The sequence below is a fragment of the Eutrema salsugineum genome, unplaced genomic scaffold, assembly GCF_000478725.1.
Source record: "Eutrema salsugineum unplaced genomic scaffold, Eutsalg1_0 scaffold_3, whole genome shotgun sequence".
Lineage (NCBI taxonomy): Eukaryota > Viridiplantae > Streptophyta > Magnoliopsida > Brassicales > Brassicaceae > Eutrema > Eutrema salsugineum.
The window spans coordinates 4,306,174-4,323,723 of NW_006256756.1; the positions used below are offsets into that span (position 1 = coordinate 4,306,174).

Here is a 17,550-nt window from a genome sequence, read left to right on the forward strand (position 1 = left end):
TATTAAATTAAGGAGTTGCATATAGTTGTCCATACTTGTCCAGTTGTCCATTGTTTATTCGCATCCACGAAGCTAGAGCACACGTGCGTCGACAAAAATAGACATGTGCGCCGTTAAATGCGCCGTCAATTTTGTACATAGTTGTACCAAATTGTCCAATTGTTCAAAATTTTTCATAGTTGTCCTTTATCGATTTTAACATTTTTCCAATTGTCCCTTAATACAACTTATTATCTTGTAGTTGTCCACATGATTTTCGACTATTGCAGTTCATTTACAAAATTTTCATAACACAAATTATGCAAAATCATATATTTTTGTCTTTTCCATTAAAAGAATGTTAACATTATCAAAGTCTTCCTTGTATCATAAAAGATGTTTGATGTGAAACCAATAATATGTATTAGAAAAATGATAATTTTATAATATTCATGCTACTTCGACAATGTAATTCAGCTGTAAGACAAATCATTCTTGTATATTGTAAGGAATATAGTTATATCATTTGTACAATTTGTACCAGTTGTCCCATTTGTACCAGTTGTCATCTATTTTATAGTTGTTCCATTTGTACCAGTTGTTTTCTATCTCACAGTTGTTCTATTTGTACTAGTTGTCCTTTTCTGCAATAAACTCGGGTTTCAATTATAATCAACCTAAAAATTACTATAATTTAACAATTATACTCGGCAAATTACTAATGCAAAAACCTAATCGTCACATAAAATTGGGTTATCAATCCAATTTGCATTCCAAAACAAGTAATTTTAGCAAATCCAATCCCTAATTGTGAAATCCCCAAATAAAAATCTTATTCAGTTTTGAAGTTTCAATAATGGTGGAGATGAGGGGAAACAAAAACAAAAAATTGATTGCAGAGAATAAGGAGGAGAAGAAGGAGAAAGGAGCAGAGGCGAAGAAGGTTTGATGGTGAAAATAAGATTTTGGTGATTTTCGATAGATCTCGACGATAAAGATGACGATGAAAATTAATTTTTGTTTTAATTTATTAATATTAAAAATTAATTAAATAAATATTTTTCTACATAATTCAAAATGCCATAACAAATTTCATTAAGGACAAAATCGGTATTTTATATGCTTTATGGCAACGAGACTCGTTTATGGCACGCAAAACTTGCCTTTTCTAATTTATGGCATACGAGCAATTAATTCGAAGTCAACACACAACACAGTGTGAGCATGAGCAAACGTAGTTTTGGTTTTCTAATTCAGTGGTCTAGTAATAAAACCCGGTTAAAGATATAAAAACCAATTTGATATTCGGTTAGATGTCTTGAGAAACACCAATGCATTCATTTGTTTATCTCATACTGTACATAAGCCAGCTTCAAAAGAGTAAACCAGTAGAGCAGAGTATCCTTGTGTTTCAGTAACATTTCAAACTTCATACAGTGAACATATCCACAAGAAGTGTCACAAATATCCATCTACATGTTAGCATACCCAAAAGAGATCCGTTTGAGACATAAGGGAACATCATCATCTTCAATGATCCCATCAATCCCCAATTTTTATATACTCATTGAAGATGTGATGCTCCCTTATGTCTGAATAAATTCTTGTTAAAAGCTTCAAAACGTGTTTCTTATTTGTAGAATGTATGTATATGTTATACAAGTAAATGAAACACATTTGTTCAAATGTCTCATAAAGTAGAGCAGTGACAAGAACACAAGAGAAAGTGTTGACACTTCCGTAGAAATATTAGAAATCCAGTACCTCGAAAACACCATTCTTCAACGCAGGTCCAGATCAGTAATCGTTACATCATTGATAGAACAGGGAATAGATCTGCTTGTGGATTGCGTAGACTTCAAACCAGTAGGGTCCAATTCACACCTGTTTGGGAGGAAAAATCCAGGCGCTCGAGGCACAGGTAATGTGACTGTGGTACTAGTGAGCATCACGATGATTGCAGGTAACATTGGACGGTCTGCAGGATCTTCTTGAACACATAATAATGCGATATGGATGCACTTAGTAGCCTCATTACTCTCATAACTCTCTGCTATAGTCGGATCCATTAGTTTTAATGGAGACTCGTTTCTCCACAGCCTCCAAGCCTAACACAAGTGATAAACTAGATTCAGTATATACATTGCTTTACTTATACAGAGGCACATGTAACTTGAAAGATCATACTCACGTGTGTGACCAAATTGCCAGAAAAATCATCAATGTGGTAAAGGCTGCTGTTTTTTCTGCCACTTATAATCTCCAGAACCATTACTCCAAAGCTATAGACATCAGATTTCATGGAGAAATGGCCACGCATTGCATACTCTGGAGACATGTAACCACTGAGAAGTAAAGAAGCTTTTTAGCCTACAAGCAACAAAAAGGTCTCCCCAAACAAAGTTTTCTTAGATTGATTAAGAGAAAGCGTTTACTATGTTCCAACGATTTTGCTTGTGTTGGCTTGAGATTGATCAATCCCAAAAACCCTCGCCATGCCAAAATCTGCGATCTTGGGGTTCATAAAGGCATCTAAGAGAATGTTACTTGCTTTGAGATCACGGTGTATGATTGTAAGCAGTGAATCTTGATGAAGATATGGAATCCCTCGAGCAATCCCACCAATAATGTTGTACCGTCTTGTCCAATCCAGTTCACCTTGCTTTGCAGGGTCTGTACATTGTATAACATATGAACTATTAGCTACAGTAAGGACTGCTCGGAACTTACTTGTATTAAGGGATCATATCATACCGAACAGGAAATAGTCGAGGCTTTTGTTAGGTACAAACTCGTAAACGAGTATTTTTTCTTCTCCTTCCAAACAAAATCCAAGAACTCTAACCAGATTCCTATGCTGAAGCTGTGTGACAAGAACAGCCTCGTCTTGAACTCTTGCGCGCCCTGTCTTGATGATTTCGATAGTCTCTTCACCGCTACTTCAGTTCCATTTGGAAGCCGTCCCTACAGAAATAACATACACCATATCCGCTTACTTAAACATTCTAGTGCCTCAACTTCATACAAACGAATGGAGAAAACATGACAGAGAAAGAACTTATTACCCAGTACACTTCACCGAATCCACCTTGTCCGATAATGTTACTGTCCGAAAACTTATCAGTTGCTACTTCGATTGTCTTAAAACTGAATAGCCGTGAGCGCTCTCGGGTGATGTCATCACCAGCTTCACAAAAGAGAGTGAAAACATCTTCTTCAACATCCAATTTCCCATAATTCGAATGTAACTACTGATGGCAGCTACAAAAAAAGGTTGAAAAAAACATGGAAAGACCAACTAACCTTGAACCTCTGTTCTTTTGTCTGATTTCCTTCTCCTGCAAACCGTGAATCCTACAACAAGCAGTACCAGCATAACAATGGTAGGGACAACAATTGCCACAATAGTCCCTGAAGAAATTGATGTCCCGTCTGCATAAACCGCAAATTATAGCAAAAGAGTGATTCAATTTCAGGTTTCAACAGGTTCTTGTTACATATCAACATAAGAAAAGGAGTTTACCTTTGCCGTTTGTATTTTTCGGATCGCTTATCGGAGAAGCCAAAGAAAGCGGTGGCTGGGGTAAAGACTGCGGTGGAGGTTGTGGAGGCGGTGGAAATGTAATATTACCAAAAGCTCAAGCAAAAGGATACAAATCCCAGCGAATAAAGCAAAACGGTCTAATAAAAGCACCACCAATGTGACCGCGACAACATGACTTATAATCACTAACAGTTTCCTTCAGACAAAACTCACAGTCCCCTGAAGAAACATCCGGTGTACATTGCATCATCGCGAATATAGTTTGGAAAGTTGTCAATGAAGCAACCTTAGCTGCATAGTAATTATGTCCAAATGATGACGATCCATTTGAAGCTGCAGTGATCGTACGGAGCATTAACTCTTCCCAGATTCTATCAAACACTGTCAAATCAACATCGATGGTTCCATAACGAGTGTTCCTGAGAAGGAAATGTTGGAATAACGAACCATACAACAATCTGGCCATACATAACCAACAGTTTGGTTAGGACAGCTCCGTAACAAGCCGTCTGCTGAGCCTTTGATGCAATCTGAACATTTCTCTGGTTTAGTCCCAGGGATGCACATGCCAATGACGAAGATTCGGTTGGGATCTTGGCCGATGGAGGAGCTGTAGAATCCGTTGTGAGTTGTCACATTAGAAGCAAGAGAAGAGAGGACTAGACGACGGTTTAAGTCGTAAGTAGAATTAAGGTTAAAGAATCCATTGAAGCAGGTTTGTGCAGCAACGGAATGTGAAGTAATGAGGAAAAACCAGAAGATTGGTAAAAATGAAATCTTGTGCTTCATTTTCTCAAAGGATCAGAAACAAAGATTTGTGTTTAGATGTTAGAAGTTAGAATGTAATACTCTTCAAATACCTGTGAATTTTCTCTGCAGATTTCCATGACAGAGACGATGAGACCTTGACTTGGACAATTCTTAAACCGCGTTGTGTTTTTTCCTGCAGATTTTCCATGAGAGAGAAGATGAGACATAGAGCAACAAGACCTTGACAAGACACACAGAGACCCCACTCGGAAGTAAATGATGATGATTAAAGCTATTTACCTCGAGCCCTTAAGCAAGTAGATTATGAAAAGGTCTGACTATTCCTTAGTATGCTACTCTTATTCTACGTTAACATTCGGAATTATGATAACCGAACTCAATAATTCCCCGTTTTAGCAGGCAAATGACTTACTGTTCATGTGTTTCATGTCATATAATTTTTGAGTCCAAAATCACTGAAAATACTTCTTGTCTGATGGCGTCCAGAGCTTCCAATGATTCAGGCAATTTAAGCAAGTAGATTGTGAAATGGCCTGAAAATTCCTTAGTATATATGCATATCTTATGCTACATCAGATTGGCAGATTCGTAGAAAATCAATAAAAAAACAGACGAAAATTCTCTGTCGGAAACATAAAGTCGAAGAACTGAATCAATTCAACTGATTCCTTCAAAGACGTCAACAAACAACCTTCAACACCAATAATTAACATGAAAATTCGTTTTCAATACATTCAGACCTATACATCAGAATCCCAAATTAAATACCAAAATAGTGAAACCAAACCTTCAATCTCTAATCCTCAACCAACACACAAAAAAGCTCCAATCCTAGATGGAGTCGAACAGAACAAAGTAAATACACAACAAAGGATAAGCACGGGAATGGATGAGGCAGACAGAGTGAGCAAACAGCAAAATTCTTGTTTTCTCTTTCAGTGGTTTAGTTAAAATTGTACATTGGTTTATCTTCAAAGTTAGCTTGAAGATAGTTAACCTGTAAAAGACATTTCACTGTGTTATGTAGTAACACACTAACACACAATGAACATATTCATAAAAGTTGTTGGAGAACTAAAGAAACGCCATTTTACCTGTTTCGATTAAAATTCCGGATTGAACTCATGAACTGTCATCTTCAACGAGGAACTAAGTCATTAATCAACGAATCATTGGTAGAAACAGGAACAGATGTGATCGGAGGTAGACCCATCTCCAATCCTTCATATACCGGTGATTGAGGCACCGGTAAAGTGATCGTGTCACTGTTGAGCATTCCACTAATGGTCAATAAACTCGGACGCTGTTCTGGATCAGTTTGAACACATAATAGCGCGATATGGATGCATCTAATAACTTCATTACTATGATAATTCCCTCCAATTTCTGCATCCACGAGTTCTAATGGTGACCCGTTCCTCCAATGCCTCCAAGCCTACCACAATGATCAATCAATGAAAAAAAACCGTCGACATAATAGGGCTAAAGAAAAAAAAATATTGAACGTTTAGGTCTCTGTACTCACATGTGTGACCAAAGTCTTGCCAGAATCACCAATTTCGTGGAAGTTACTGTTTCTCTTGCCACTTATAATTTCAAGAACCAAGACTCCAAAACTGTAGACATCAGATTTCATCGAGAATTGGCCATGCATCATGTACTCCGGAGAAATGTAGCCACTAAGAAGATACAAAGGAAAGAAAAAAAATATTCATGAATTTAAATACCAGTGATGAATGGGTTATCAAACTTCAGATTAGTAGACAATAAAGGAGAGTATATACTAGGTTCCAACGACCCTCTTTGTATCGGCTCGAGATTGATCCATCCCCAAAATCCTTGCCATTCCAAAGTCTGCAACTTTGGGTTTCATTTCAGCATCTAAGAGGATGTTACTAGCTTTGAGGTCACGGTGTATGATTTTGAGAGGTGAGTCATGATGAAGATATAGAATTCCTTTAGCAGTCTCAACAATAATCTTGTACCGTTTAGCCCAATCCAGCTGGCCTTGCTTTGTAGGTTCTGCACAAGTCATTAGCTATGAGATAAAATCCTCCAAGTTTCAAGAATGGCAAAATAATAATCATCCAAAATCCCAGAATCTAAGCTGAGTAGTGTATGCAACATACCGAACAAGAAATGGTCGAGGCTTTTGTTAGGAACAAACTCGTAAACAAGTATCTTTTCTTCTCCTTCCATACAAAACCCAAGAACGCTAACCAAATTTCTGTGCTGAAGCTTTGCCACGAGACTCGTCTCATTCTTGAACTCTTGTACACCTTGTACTGATTCTTTAGAGAGCCTCTTCACTGCAATTTCTGACCCGTCTTGAAGAACACCCTATACATAATATGGAGTACAAAGAAATTAGATCCCACCACTTATATTTGTTAATTCACACACTTAGTTTCAGGAGAAATAACAAATCTGGAAGTCGACAAAGTTTTACCTTGAAAACTTCTCCAAATCCACCCTGACCGAGCATGTTTCTCTTAGAAAATGTACACGTTGCAGCTTCAATTGTCTTCAAATCGTATTGAAGTGAGTTTGTAGATGGACTTTCGTCTGCAACATTGAAGTGTCATATTATTCCTTGCAATATAGAAGAGCACAAATACATCGAACGCAAATGATATTTCTTTGTCTAATCACTGAAACTTTTGCAGCCATCCACCAGTGAATTAATAAGTCCTTCCCAATAATATTGGTTAGCTACTAAAAACTTGCATAGAGACGACATTTCAACAGGTAAAAGTGTTCCTATTTAAAATCCCTTGACTCGGCATCATATTGTATTTTGTGATAAAGCATGAGTTTTGGTGAATGAGAAATGAAATGATGAATAGAGCACGAATCAACTCACCTGGAAGATTAGTTTTTTGCCTTCTGCAAACAAGTACCGCTACTGCAGCAGACAATACAGCGATGACAATACCAGTAGGAACAACAAACGCCACGATGATTCCCCTTGATATTTTTTTGCACGCTGCACATTCCATAATCACAGAGAATAGTTTACAAGAAAGGAAAACTCCATCATCCAATGATTGAATATGTTTCAAATCTTCTTTAATACTTTGGGGAGCAAAATGATAGGTTTTGACCAGTTTTAGCGAATAATAGTTTTGCAGTTGGAGGACTTACTAGGATTAAAAGCTCCGCTGAAGGGATAAAGATCCCACCGGAAAAAGCAGCTTGGATATGCAATAATGCCTTCTTGCTTCCCACGGACGTTTGCGTCCTTATTATAATCACCAAGACTATCTCGGAGACATTTGCCACAATCCAACGACGATAATTCCGGAGTGCATTGCACGAATGCATACACAGTCTGGAACTTTGGCAAGGATATTCTACCAGCTGAGTAGAATTTACGGTTTGAAAATGATGTGTTCTTGAGCAGGGCTTCACTTATCATTCCATTTACTGATTCATCCCATATATCCCCAATCTCATCAGGATTTGACTTGATAGCCCCATTACTGTACTCTGCGTAACGCGGGTGCATTAGGAGCGTTTCAGATAACGAACGGTTAGAGTAGCGTGCAAAACAAAGCGTTAAATGAGGTGTCCATGTATACGCTTCAGTATGATTAGAACATATGTTTATTAGCTGGCGAGCCGCGACGTTGATGCAATCAGAGCAAGCCTTTGGTTCACTCCCATCGATGCACATCGCCATTGCATATACTTGGTCAAGACCTTTGCTGATCGAACCATTGTACAAGCCCTTATAATTCTTCACCTGAGAAGCAAGAGACAAGAGGATTTCGTGACGAATAGCGCTATAATTACTATTGGCTTCAACAACTCCAGTGTCTAAACATTGTTGTGAAGAAACAAAGGTGATTGTGCTTATAAGGACAAAGCAGAAGACCAATATTCTCATGGTTATACAAGTGCTTTGGGTTTAGTATATGCCTCTCTCTATGCTCGTATCAGTTTATAGCAATTTAGTTCTCTCTACAAGTTGCCAAACTTAAATTAGACTGACATAATAAAAACTGAGTCAAAACACTGACAAAGTAAGATAGCAACCATGCAAAGAGCTCATGTGTGTGGGTTTTTTTTTGGGATAACGTTGAAGTTTAATATGTTCATGACGTGAGATCCACCCAGACCCCACGACGTTTGTTGAATGAATCTCCTAAATTTGACACAACGAAGCAGAGCAATAGACGGAGAGGACGTATGAGTTCAAGCATTGTTTCGTGAATAAGGAAAGTCTGAAACTTTTAATCAAATTGATGATTCAGTATAGCCAATAGCTTTAGAGTTTATAATACTTTGATACCTTCAAAGCACAGACAAAATCAGAGAACCAACTGTAGCAAAGAGCTGATGAGTTTATGTTTATAAAAATGATGTTGAAAGTTTCAAATATGTTGTTAGATGCACCCAGACCCCTACGACGTTTGTTGAATGAATCTTCCAAACTTAACACAACGAAGCAGAGTGACAGAGAGAAGGGACCAATCCTTATGAGTTACAGCATTTGTTTCGTTAATAACGAAAGTCTGCAAATTTAAGTCAAACTGGTGATTCAATATAGCCAATAGCTTTACAATTGGTACCTTCACTAGCATTTTATTAATTTTGTAAAACCAAATTGAGAAAACAAAAGAACCAAATTTAATGAGAGAATCTTCTTGGCCTTTCTCATGGTTGTACAACTGTTTTTGGGTTAGTATATGCATATCTCTACATTTCGTATCAGTTTAATAGCAACTGAGTTCTCTCTGCAAGTTGCCAAACTTAAATGTCAATGGCATTATAGAAGCTAACTCAACGCACAGAAAAAATCAGAGAACAAATTATAGCCAAGAGCTGATATGTTAATGCTTATATAAATGATGTTGAAAGTTTCAAATATGTTCATGATGTGAGATGCACCCAGATCCCCCACGACGTTTGTTGAATGAATCTCCTAAACTTAACACAACGAAGCAAAGTGACAAAGTGAGGGTACCAATCCTTAATAAGGAAAGTCTGCAACTTTAAGTCAAACTGATGATTCAATATAGCCAATAGCATTACAATTATAATACTTTGATACTTTCAATAGCTTTCTTATTAATTTTTTTAACCCAGTTGAGCAATCTAAAGAACCAAATTTAATAATATCTTAGATGCTTTCAATCGCTTTTTTTTTTATTTATTACTACTTTCTCAGCACAAACAGTAATGAAAACAAATCATGCCACTTGAATAAAGAAACAATATATCGTTGGCATTCACTCTTCAAACCCCCCTAGTAGAGATATCTAAAAACAGTAAAAATAACGCTCAAAATCGAGAATACCTAAAAAATGTGTAAAAAGCAAAACCGGACTAGACTGAGTAAGGAGTAAAGATTGACCTGGTTCCGAAGCACACGGCTAGAAAATTTGGGATTGTCGAGTCACTAGCAGAGTGATTTTGTTACTTGTTAAGACTCACGACGATAGTGGACAACATTGCAATTCCAATGTAAATGCAACTGTAGTCGACATCTTTGTAATAACCCATCAAGATCTTCGTGACTCTCAACAAGTAACACTAACTACCAGTGACTTGACAAATCTTTAAAACCCCATCAGACGCGCCTCCCCTGGATACAATCTGAGCAGAATCTGTGATTTGACTCCTGGGGTATCATAAAAACCGGAACTTTAACCAATCGAAGCATCATAATATCCATCATGAGCACTTTGAAAACGGCAAAAGCGGACAAAGCAATAAGAACGGAACTTTTAAATGCTGATTAGGAATAACGAACAGAGGAAACCCTAATCATAAAATTAACCAAAATTCGTCCTTTAAGACATCAGAATCGGAAAGACGGAATCTTCCTCCTGGATCGAATAAGATCAGAGAGCAAAATCCCTAAAATCGAAGCTTGAAAGCAAAAGGATTGTGTGAAATATTGGTTTGGAATCTACAAATAACCGGTTTAGTAAAAAAACAGTTTTGGTTATGTACACAATCAGTTGGTATTAGTAGTACAAAGGTAATTTTCAAGTCCTAGATCCCTCTGATTTCATACTCTGTACAATATATAAGTAACGAAGCATCTCTCAAACTCAAATCAAATTTACTACCATCTAAAAATCAATAACACACAAAAATCATAATCTGTGTAGAACAAGGAACTAAAAGGACGGCATTATCAAATAATATAATCTTCAACGAGGCAACAGATCGGTAATGGACGCATCATTGATAGAGCAAGGAACGGGTTTTCCAAACGAATGGGCGCCCTCAGCTTCTGAATCTCGATCGCGGCTACTTTTTAAGAAAAATCCAGGTGAATGAGGCACTTGTAAAGTCATTGTGATGCTAGTGAGCAGTAAGATGATTGTAGACATCATAGGACGGTCTTCAGGATCTTCTTGAACACATAAGCGCGATATGAATGCATCTTGTTACTTCATCGCTCTGGAAACTCTCCCTGAAAGTCGGGTCTAAAAGTTCTAAAGCCGAGCCTTTTCTCCATAGTCTCCAAGCCTACCATTTTAATACAAGATTCTATCAGCAAACAGTCCATAGTCTTTGATCATAGTGGTAAAAGAGACCAGAAATACTAACATGTGTGACTAAATTGCCAGCAGAACCATCTGTTTGGTTGAAGCTACTATTCATCTTGCCACTTATGATCTCGAGAACCAAGACTCCAAAGCTGTAGACATCAGATTTCATGGAGAATTGTCCATGCATGGCATACTCAGGAGCCATGTAACCGCTGGAATAAAAAAGAAGCTAAACTGAGAGTTCTGTTTAAACTATACGAATAACGATCAAAAATTTCATTCTAGTAAAAAATTATCACTTACAAGGTTCCATCTATCTTGCTAGTGTTAGCTCCAGTTTGATCCATCCCAAAAATCCTTGCCATGCCAAAATCCGCTATTTTCGGGTTCATGTCATCATCCAGAAGAATGTTGCTAGCTTTGAGATCACGGTGTATGATTGTGAGCCTTGAATCTTGATGAAGAGAAAGAATCCCTCGAGCAAGCCCTCCAATGATATTATACCGTCTAGTCCAATCTAGCTGTCGTCGCTTAGTCTGGTCTGCATATCCGATATGATATTAACAATAAAGCTAGGTTTCAAAAAGAATACCAAGAAAAGTATGGATTAGAAACAAACCGTAGAAGAAGTTATCAAGACTCTTGTTGGGAACAAACTCGTAGACAAGTATTTGTTCATTTCCTTCCACGCAAATCCCAAGAAGCCTAACAAGATTCCTATGTTGAAGCTTCGCAACAAGCACAACTTCATTCTTGAACTCTTGTGTGCCTTGTCCTGAATTTTTCGATAGTCGCTTCACCGCAACTTCAGTTCCATTTGGTAAGGTTCCCTGTAAATATACATATGAATTTGCTGCTCAGCTTCCATGGAAAAAAAACAAGCAGTCAGAGGTACATACAGAGCTTAAATATACCTTGTAAACTTCACCAAATCCACCTTGACCGACTTTGTTGTTCCCCGAAAATTTATCAGTTGCGGCTTCAATTGTCTTGAAATCAATTTGCAGTGACTGTGGTTTTGTAATATCATCATTAGCTGCAACAGTAGAAGTATGGTGTTATGAGAATTTGTATGTATTCTCTGTTTCGAAATGGAAAAAGTTAAAAGGAGCTCACTTCCAAGCTTTAGTGATTTGTATGATTGTCTTCTTTTCAAAGCAATCAATCCTAAAGCTAACAGCGCCATGAATATGACAGCGGATACAACAATCGCCACTATAACCTCCCAAAAATCTTGTGGATTGAGATTCTTGAGGATCTTGAGAGCTTTGAGGAGGAGGAGACGATGTAATGTTATTGAAAGCACCAGCAAAAGGATACAGATCCCACCGGATAAAGCAAAACGGTCTAACAAAAGCACCACCACTGTTACCGCGACAACATGACTTATAATCACCAACAGTTCTCTTCAGACAAAACTCACAATCCCCTGAAGAAACATCCGGTGTACATTGCATCATCGCGTATATAGTTTGGGAAGTTGTCAATGAAGCAACCTTAGCTGCATAGTACTTATGTCCAAATGATGACGATCCATTTGAAGCTGCAGTGATCGTACGGACCATTAACTCGTCCCAGATTCTATCAAACACTGTCAAATCAACATCGATGGCTTTGGGATCGGAAACAGGTAGAGATGGTTCCATAACGAGTGATTTAGAGAAGGAATAGTTGGAATAACGAACCATACAACAATCTATCCACACATAACCAAGAGGGTTAGGACAGCTCCGTAACAAGCCGTCTGTTGAGCCTTTGACGCAATCTGAACATTTCTCTGGTGTAGTTCCAGGGATGCACATGCCAATGATGAAGATTCGATTGGGATTTTGGCCGATGGAGGAGCTGTAGAATCCATTGTGAGTTGTGACATTAGAAGCAAGAGAAGAGAGTACTAGACGACGGTTTAAGTCGTAAGTAGAGTTGAGTTTAAAGTAACCACAGGTTTGTGCAGAAACAGAATGAAAGGTTATGAGGAAAAACCAGAAGATTGGTATAATTGAAGTCTTGAGCTTCATTTTCTCAAGAATAAGGACCAGAGACATGTGTTTAGATTGTGAGAGCTTAAAAGGCAATGATCTTCAAATACCAACTTGGACAAACATAAAAGGCAACTTCAAACCTACCACCAATATAGACGACGATTTTTCTCTGCAGATTTTCCATGAGATAAGACATAGAGAGACCCCACCACCACTCGGAAGTAAATGATAATGATCAAAGCTACTATATCTATACCACCAATTAACAGATCAAGTTTGGAGTTAACTCCTGCAAAAGAGTTAACAAACAAGAAGATCGGGAAATTTTTTTGGCCTTCCTCATGGTTAAACAATGCTTTGGGTTAGTATATGCATATGTCTACAGTTCATATCAGTTTAATAGCAATTGAGTTCTCTCTGCAAGTTGCCAAACTTCTGGCAATATAAAAGCTAAGTCAAAGCACATGCAAAATCAGAGAACTAATTATATCAGTTTAATAGCAATTGAGTTCTCTCTGCAAGTTGCCAAACTTCTGGCAATATAAAAGCTAAGTCAAAGCACATGCAAAATCAGAGAACTAATTATAGCAAATTAAAGTGCTGATGTGTTTATGTTTAATATAAATGCTGTTGAAAGTTTCAAATATGTTCATGATGTGAGATGCACCCAGACCCCACAACGTTTGTTGAATGAATCTCCTAAACTTAACACGACAAAGCAGAGTGATAGAGAGAGGGGACCAATCCTTTTGAGTTACAGCATTGGTTTCGTTAACAAGGAAAGTTTGTAACTTTAAGTCAAATTAATGATTCAGTATAGCCAATAGCTTTACACTATAAGAAAGAGGGGCTTTTCCGTCGAATTATTTACGACGATTTGTAGTCGTCGTAAATTTACGACGACATTATGTCGTATTTACGACGATCAAAAATTTCGTCGTAAATTCGACGTAAAAAATAACCCTCGTAAAATCGTCGTAATGTTACGACGAATAAAGAACGAATTTTAATTCGTCGTAATCTTGTCGTAATATTTACATCGATAATACAACAAATTGTCCTCTATCTTGTAATTGACGTAAAATCGATGTAAATGTGATGTAAATTTTATTTCGACGTAAATTTGATGTAAATATGCAATGGTAATATGTTGGTAACCAAACAAAAAATTTTATATATACCCTTTCTTCTCTCATTATTCCATCAACCCAAAAAAACATATAAAGACACAATTTTTTGAGTCTTTGAATGTTTAAGTAAAATTTTTAGTAGTTGAAATTTCTATCAAATTTCAGAAACAAAAAGTCAAATATTTGTTTTTGAAATGTCTATATACGATCTACGAAAGTGGATGTATACGCCCAAAAATGGTGATGGGTCGTTGACTGAAGACTTCAAAAACGGATTGGAAATATTCATGTACCAAGCCGGCCTTCTGGAAACTGTAATTGAAAGCGGCAAAATGTATTGTCCTTGTGTGAAATGCAAAAATAGGAAACATATTCTTATTGACACTGTCTGGCAGCATTTATTGAATAGAGGGTTCATGCCCCAATACTTTATTTGGTATCAGCATGGAGAGGGATATGGTCAAAGTAGTGGTTAGATGGCTGCACGGAGTAGTAGTAATCATCAAGAACATGTGGATTTTGAAGCGTCCAATGATTATCAAAGTAGTCAAGTTCAGGGTGAAGATCATGATAGGATGCATGAAATGATTACTGATGCATTTCATGAAACACATGCTGATACTGTTGAGGAGCCCAATGCAGATGCGAAACGCTTTTATGATATGTTAAACGCAGCAAAACAGCCTCTGTACGAGGGATGTAGGGAAGGTTTATCAAAATTATCATTGGCAGCTCGGATGATGACAATAAAAACAGATCACAATCTATCTGAAGTTTGCATGAACGATTGGGCAGATCTTATTAAAGAGTATTTGCCAGATGATAATTTGGCTGCTGAAACGTATTATGAAATTCAGAAGCTGGTTTTTAGTCTTGGATTGCCTTCTGAGATGATTGATGTTTGTGTTGATAATTGTATGCTTTTTTGGAGAGATGATGAGAAGCTTGAAGAATGTCGTTTCTGCCAAAAGCCAAGATATAGACCGCAAATTGCTGGGCGTAAGAAGATTCCTTACCAACGAATGTGGTATCTTCCTATCACTGATAGGTTAAAAAGACTATATCAATCCGAACGGACAGCTGCGTCGATGAGATGGCATGCGGAACATTCACAAACAGATGGCAAAATGACTCACCCGTCTGACGGGAAATCTTGGAAACATTTTAACACCGTACATCCAGACTTTGCTAGGTCTAAGCGAAATGTTTATCTTGGTCTTTGCACTGACGGGTTTAGTCCATTTGGTATGTCTGGTAGGCAATATTCATTATGGCCTGTGATTCTTACGCCATATAACCTTCCTCCAGATATGTGCATGGAAAGAGAGTTTTTGTTTTTAAGTATATTAGTCCCTGGTCCAAATCACCCGAAGCGGGCCCTTGATGTTTTTTTGCAACCACTCGTACATGAGTTAAACCAGTTGTGGCATGTTGGAGTACGAACATATGACTGTTCGAGTGGTAAAAATTTTACGATGCGAGCGGTGCTTATGTGGACAATAAGCGATTTCCCGGCATTTGCTATCAGGTTGGACAACGCATGGGAGGTTATCATGTCCTTATTGTCTTCATAGGACTGATGCATTTCAGCTTAAACATGGTAGGAAAACCTGTTGGTTTGATTGCCACCGTCGGTTTTTACCACCAAACCATCAATATAGAAGAAATAGGCGTTTGTTTATAAAGAACAAATTGGTTCGTCTCCCTCCACCAGTGTACCTAACTGGAGTAGAGCTTGAAGCGCAAATAGATCATTGGGGTGGACTTGAAACGGTCCCCCCTTGGAGGAAATTGGCACACTCCTGCGAATATGCCTGACGGATATGGGGTTCATCATAATTGGCACAAGAAAAGTATATTTTGGGATCTGCCTTACTGGAAAGATCATTTGCTTAGACATAATCTTGATGTTATGCACATTGAGAAGAATTTTTTCGATAACATCATGCATACTGTTTTGAACGTCCAAGGAAGAACCAAAGACAGCGTTAAATCACGGATGGACTTACCCGATATATGTAACAGAATTGAGTTGCATATGGTGAGTAATGGGAAAGCACCTGTTCATGTATTTCGGTTGGGTGCTGAACAAAAAACAGCATTGTTTAATTGGGTATCATCAGCCGTGAAATTTCCTGATGGATATGTATCTAATCTGGCTAAATCTGTGGATAAAGGACAAAAGTTTTCAGGGATGAAAAGTTATGATTGTCATGTGTTTATGCAACGGTTACTTCCTTTTGCGTTTGCTGAACTCCTACCGGGACATGTCCATGAGGCACTAGGAGGCATTGGAGCTTTCTTCCGTGATCTAAGTACAAGGACATTATCAGAAGATGTAGTTGCACAACTGTCTACAAATATTCCAATATTGTTGTGCAATTTGGAGAAAATATTCTCACCTGCTTTCTTCGATGTTATGGAACATTTACCTATACACCTCCCTCATGAAGCAGAGTTGGGAGGACCTGTTCAGTTTAGGTGGATATATCCGTTTGAACGATTTATGAAGCATTTGAAGGGTAAGGCCAAAAACTTAGCAAAAGTTGAAGGGTCTATCGTGGCGGGAAGTCTGACAGAAGAGACTTCTCATTTCACGTCTTATTACTTTGCTCCAAAGGTTCGTACACGCAAACGGGCTCCAAGACGTTACGACGATGGGAGTGTAGGACAAAGTTACGCAGTAGAAGGTGTGCCTGATATATTCTCACCAATTGGACGTCTAAGTGGGAAACTAAAAGAAACTTGTTGGTCAAACGAACAAGACTACCACAGCGCACATACATATATACTTCTGAATTGCGAGGAATTGGCACCTTACGAGAGGTACATAATTATAACCATGTATGATTAAAATTTGATTGAACATACGAAATGTCCTTAACAATGTTTTAAAATTTCAGCACTTTCGTCAGTCAAGTCCGAGAATGCATTGACGGTATCTCAGAAGATGAAATTAACAAGCGAAAAGACCAACATTATGCATTGTGGTTAAAAGGTCAAGTCGAGCATGATGACATGACATATGCAGTATGGTTTCATGAGTTGCTCCTAGGTCCTATTTCGAAGATAACTACTGCAGCTATGTATTTCACACGTGGCTATGTTTTTCATACTTATAGTCATGGCACTCAACGGGCAACTACAAACTATGGAGTTTGTGTACGAGGTGAAGTAGACTTTTATGGGATCATCAAAGAGATAATTGAAGTGGAATACCCCGGATTAGTCAGAATCAAAACTGTTCTATTCAAATGTGATTGGTTTGATCCTACGGTAGGTCGTGGAGTGCGAATTAACAAATTTGGAGTGGTAGATGTAAACGCATCTCGGCGATACAATAAGTTTGAGCCATTTATACTTGCATCTCAAGCAGAACAAGTCACCTTTGTTCCATATCCTCGAGTTCGGAATACGGGAATTTCATGGCTGGCGGTTGTCAAAGTTGCTCCAAGGGGTATAATTGATGGTGTAGATCTCCCGCCAATGCAACAAGATGATTGTGTCGACATTACAGAACCGGATGTTGAAGAAAATGTTCTTTTAATTGATCCACGTAATCGACAAGTTGAAGATCTACATGGAGACGAAACTGAAGAAGGTGCTGACGAATTTCAAACAAGCAGTGATGATGA

At 38.0% G+C, this 17,550-nt stretch overlaps 1 protein-coding gene and 2 pseudogenes across 4 annotated transcripts; all 3 read right to left on the reverse strand.

Moving 5' to 3' along the window:
* Window positions 1–1,636: 1,636 nt before the first annotated feature.
* On the reverse strand, window positions 1,637–4,355 carry LOC18014535 (annotated as a pseudogene).
* LOC18014536 (putative cysteine-rich receptor-like protein kinase 33) lies at window positions 3,735–10,149 on the reverse strand. Of its 4 annotated transcripts, none has more exons than XR_002898728.1 (10): window positions 9,654–10,149; window positions 7,439–8,039; window positions 7,158–7,280; window positions 6,744–6,859; window positions 6,424–6,634; window positions 6,079–6,316; window positions 5,820–5,973; window positions 5,389–5,729; window positions 4,384–4,466; window positions 3,735–4,133 (listed from the first exon to the last, which is right to left on the reverse strand). XR_002898728.1 is itself a non-coding variant. In XM_006396830.2 (8 exons), the coding sequence occupies exons 2-8, from the start codon at window positions 7,974–7,976 to the stop codon at window positions 5,433–5,435; spliced, it is 1,677 nt and encodes a 558-aa protein (XP_006396893.2). In that variant the 5' UTR covers window positions 7,977–8,039; window positions 9,654–10,149; the 3' UTR covers window positions 5,366–5,432. The 4 variants fall into 4 exon arrangements, 1 of the variants encoding a protein (XP_006396893.2); XR_002898726.1 differs by having other exon boundaries at window positions 4,384–5,291; XR_002898727.1 differs by having other exon boundaries at window positions 4,384–5,308.
* Window positions 10,150–10,311: 162 nt separating this feature from the next.
* Window positions 10,312–12,870, reverse strand: LOC18014782 (annotated as a pseudogene).
* Window positions 12,871–17,550: the final 4,680 nt, after the last annotated feature.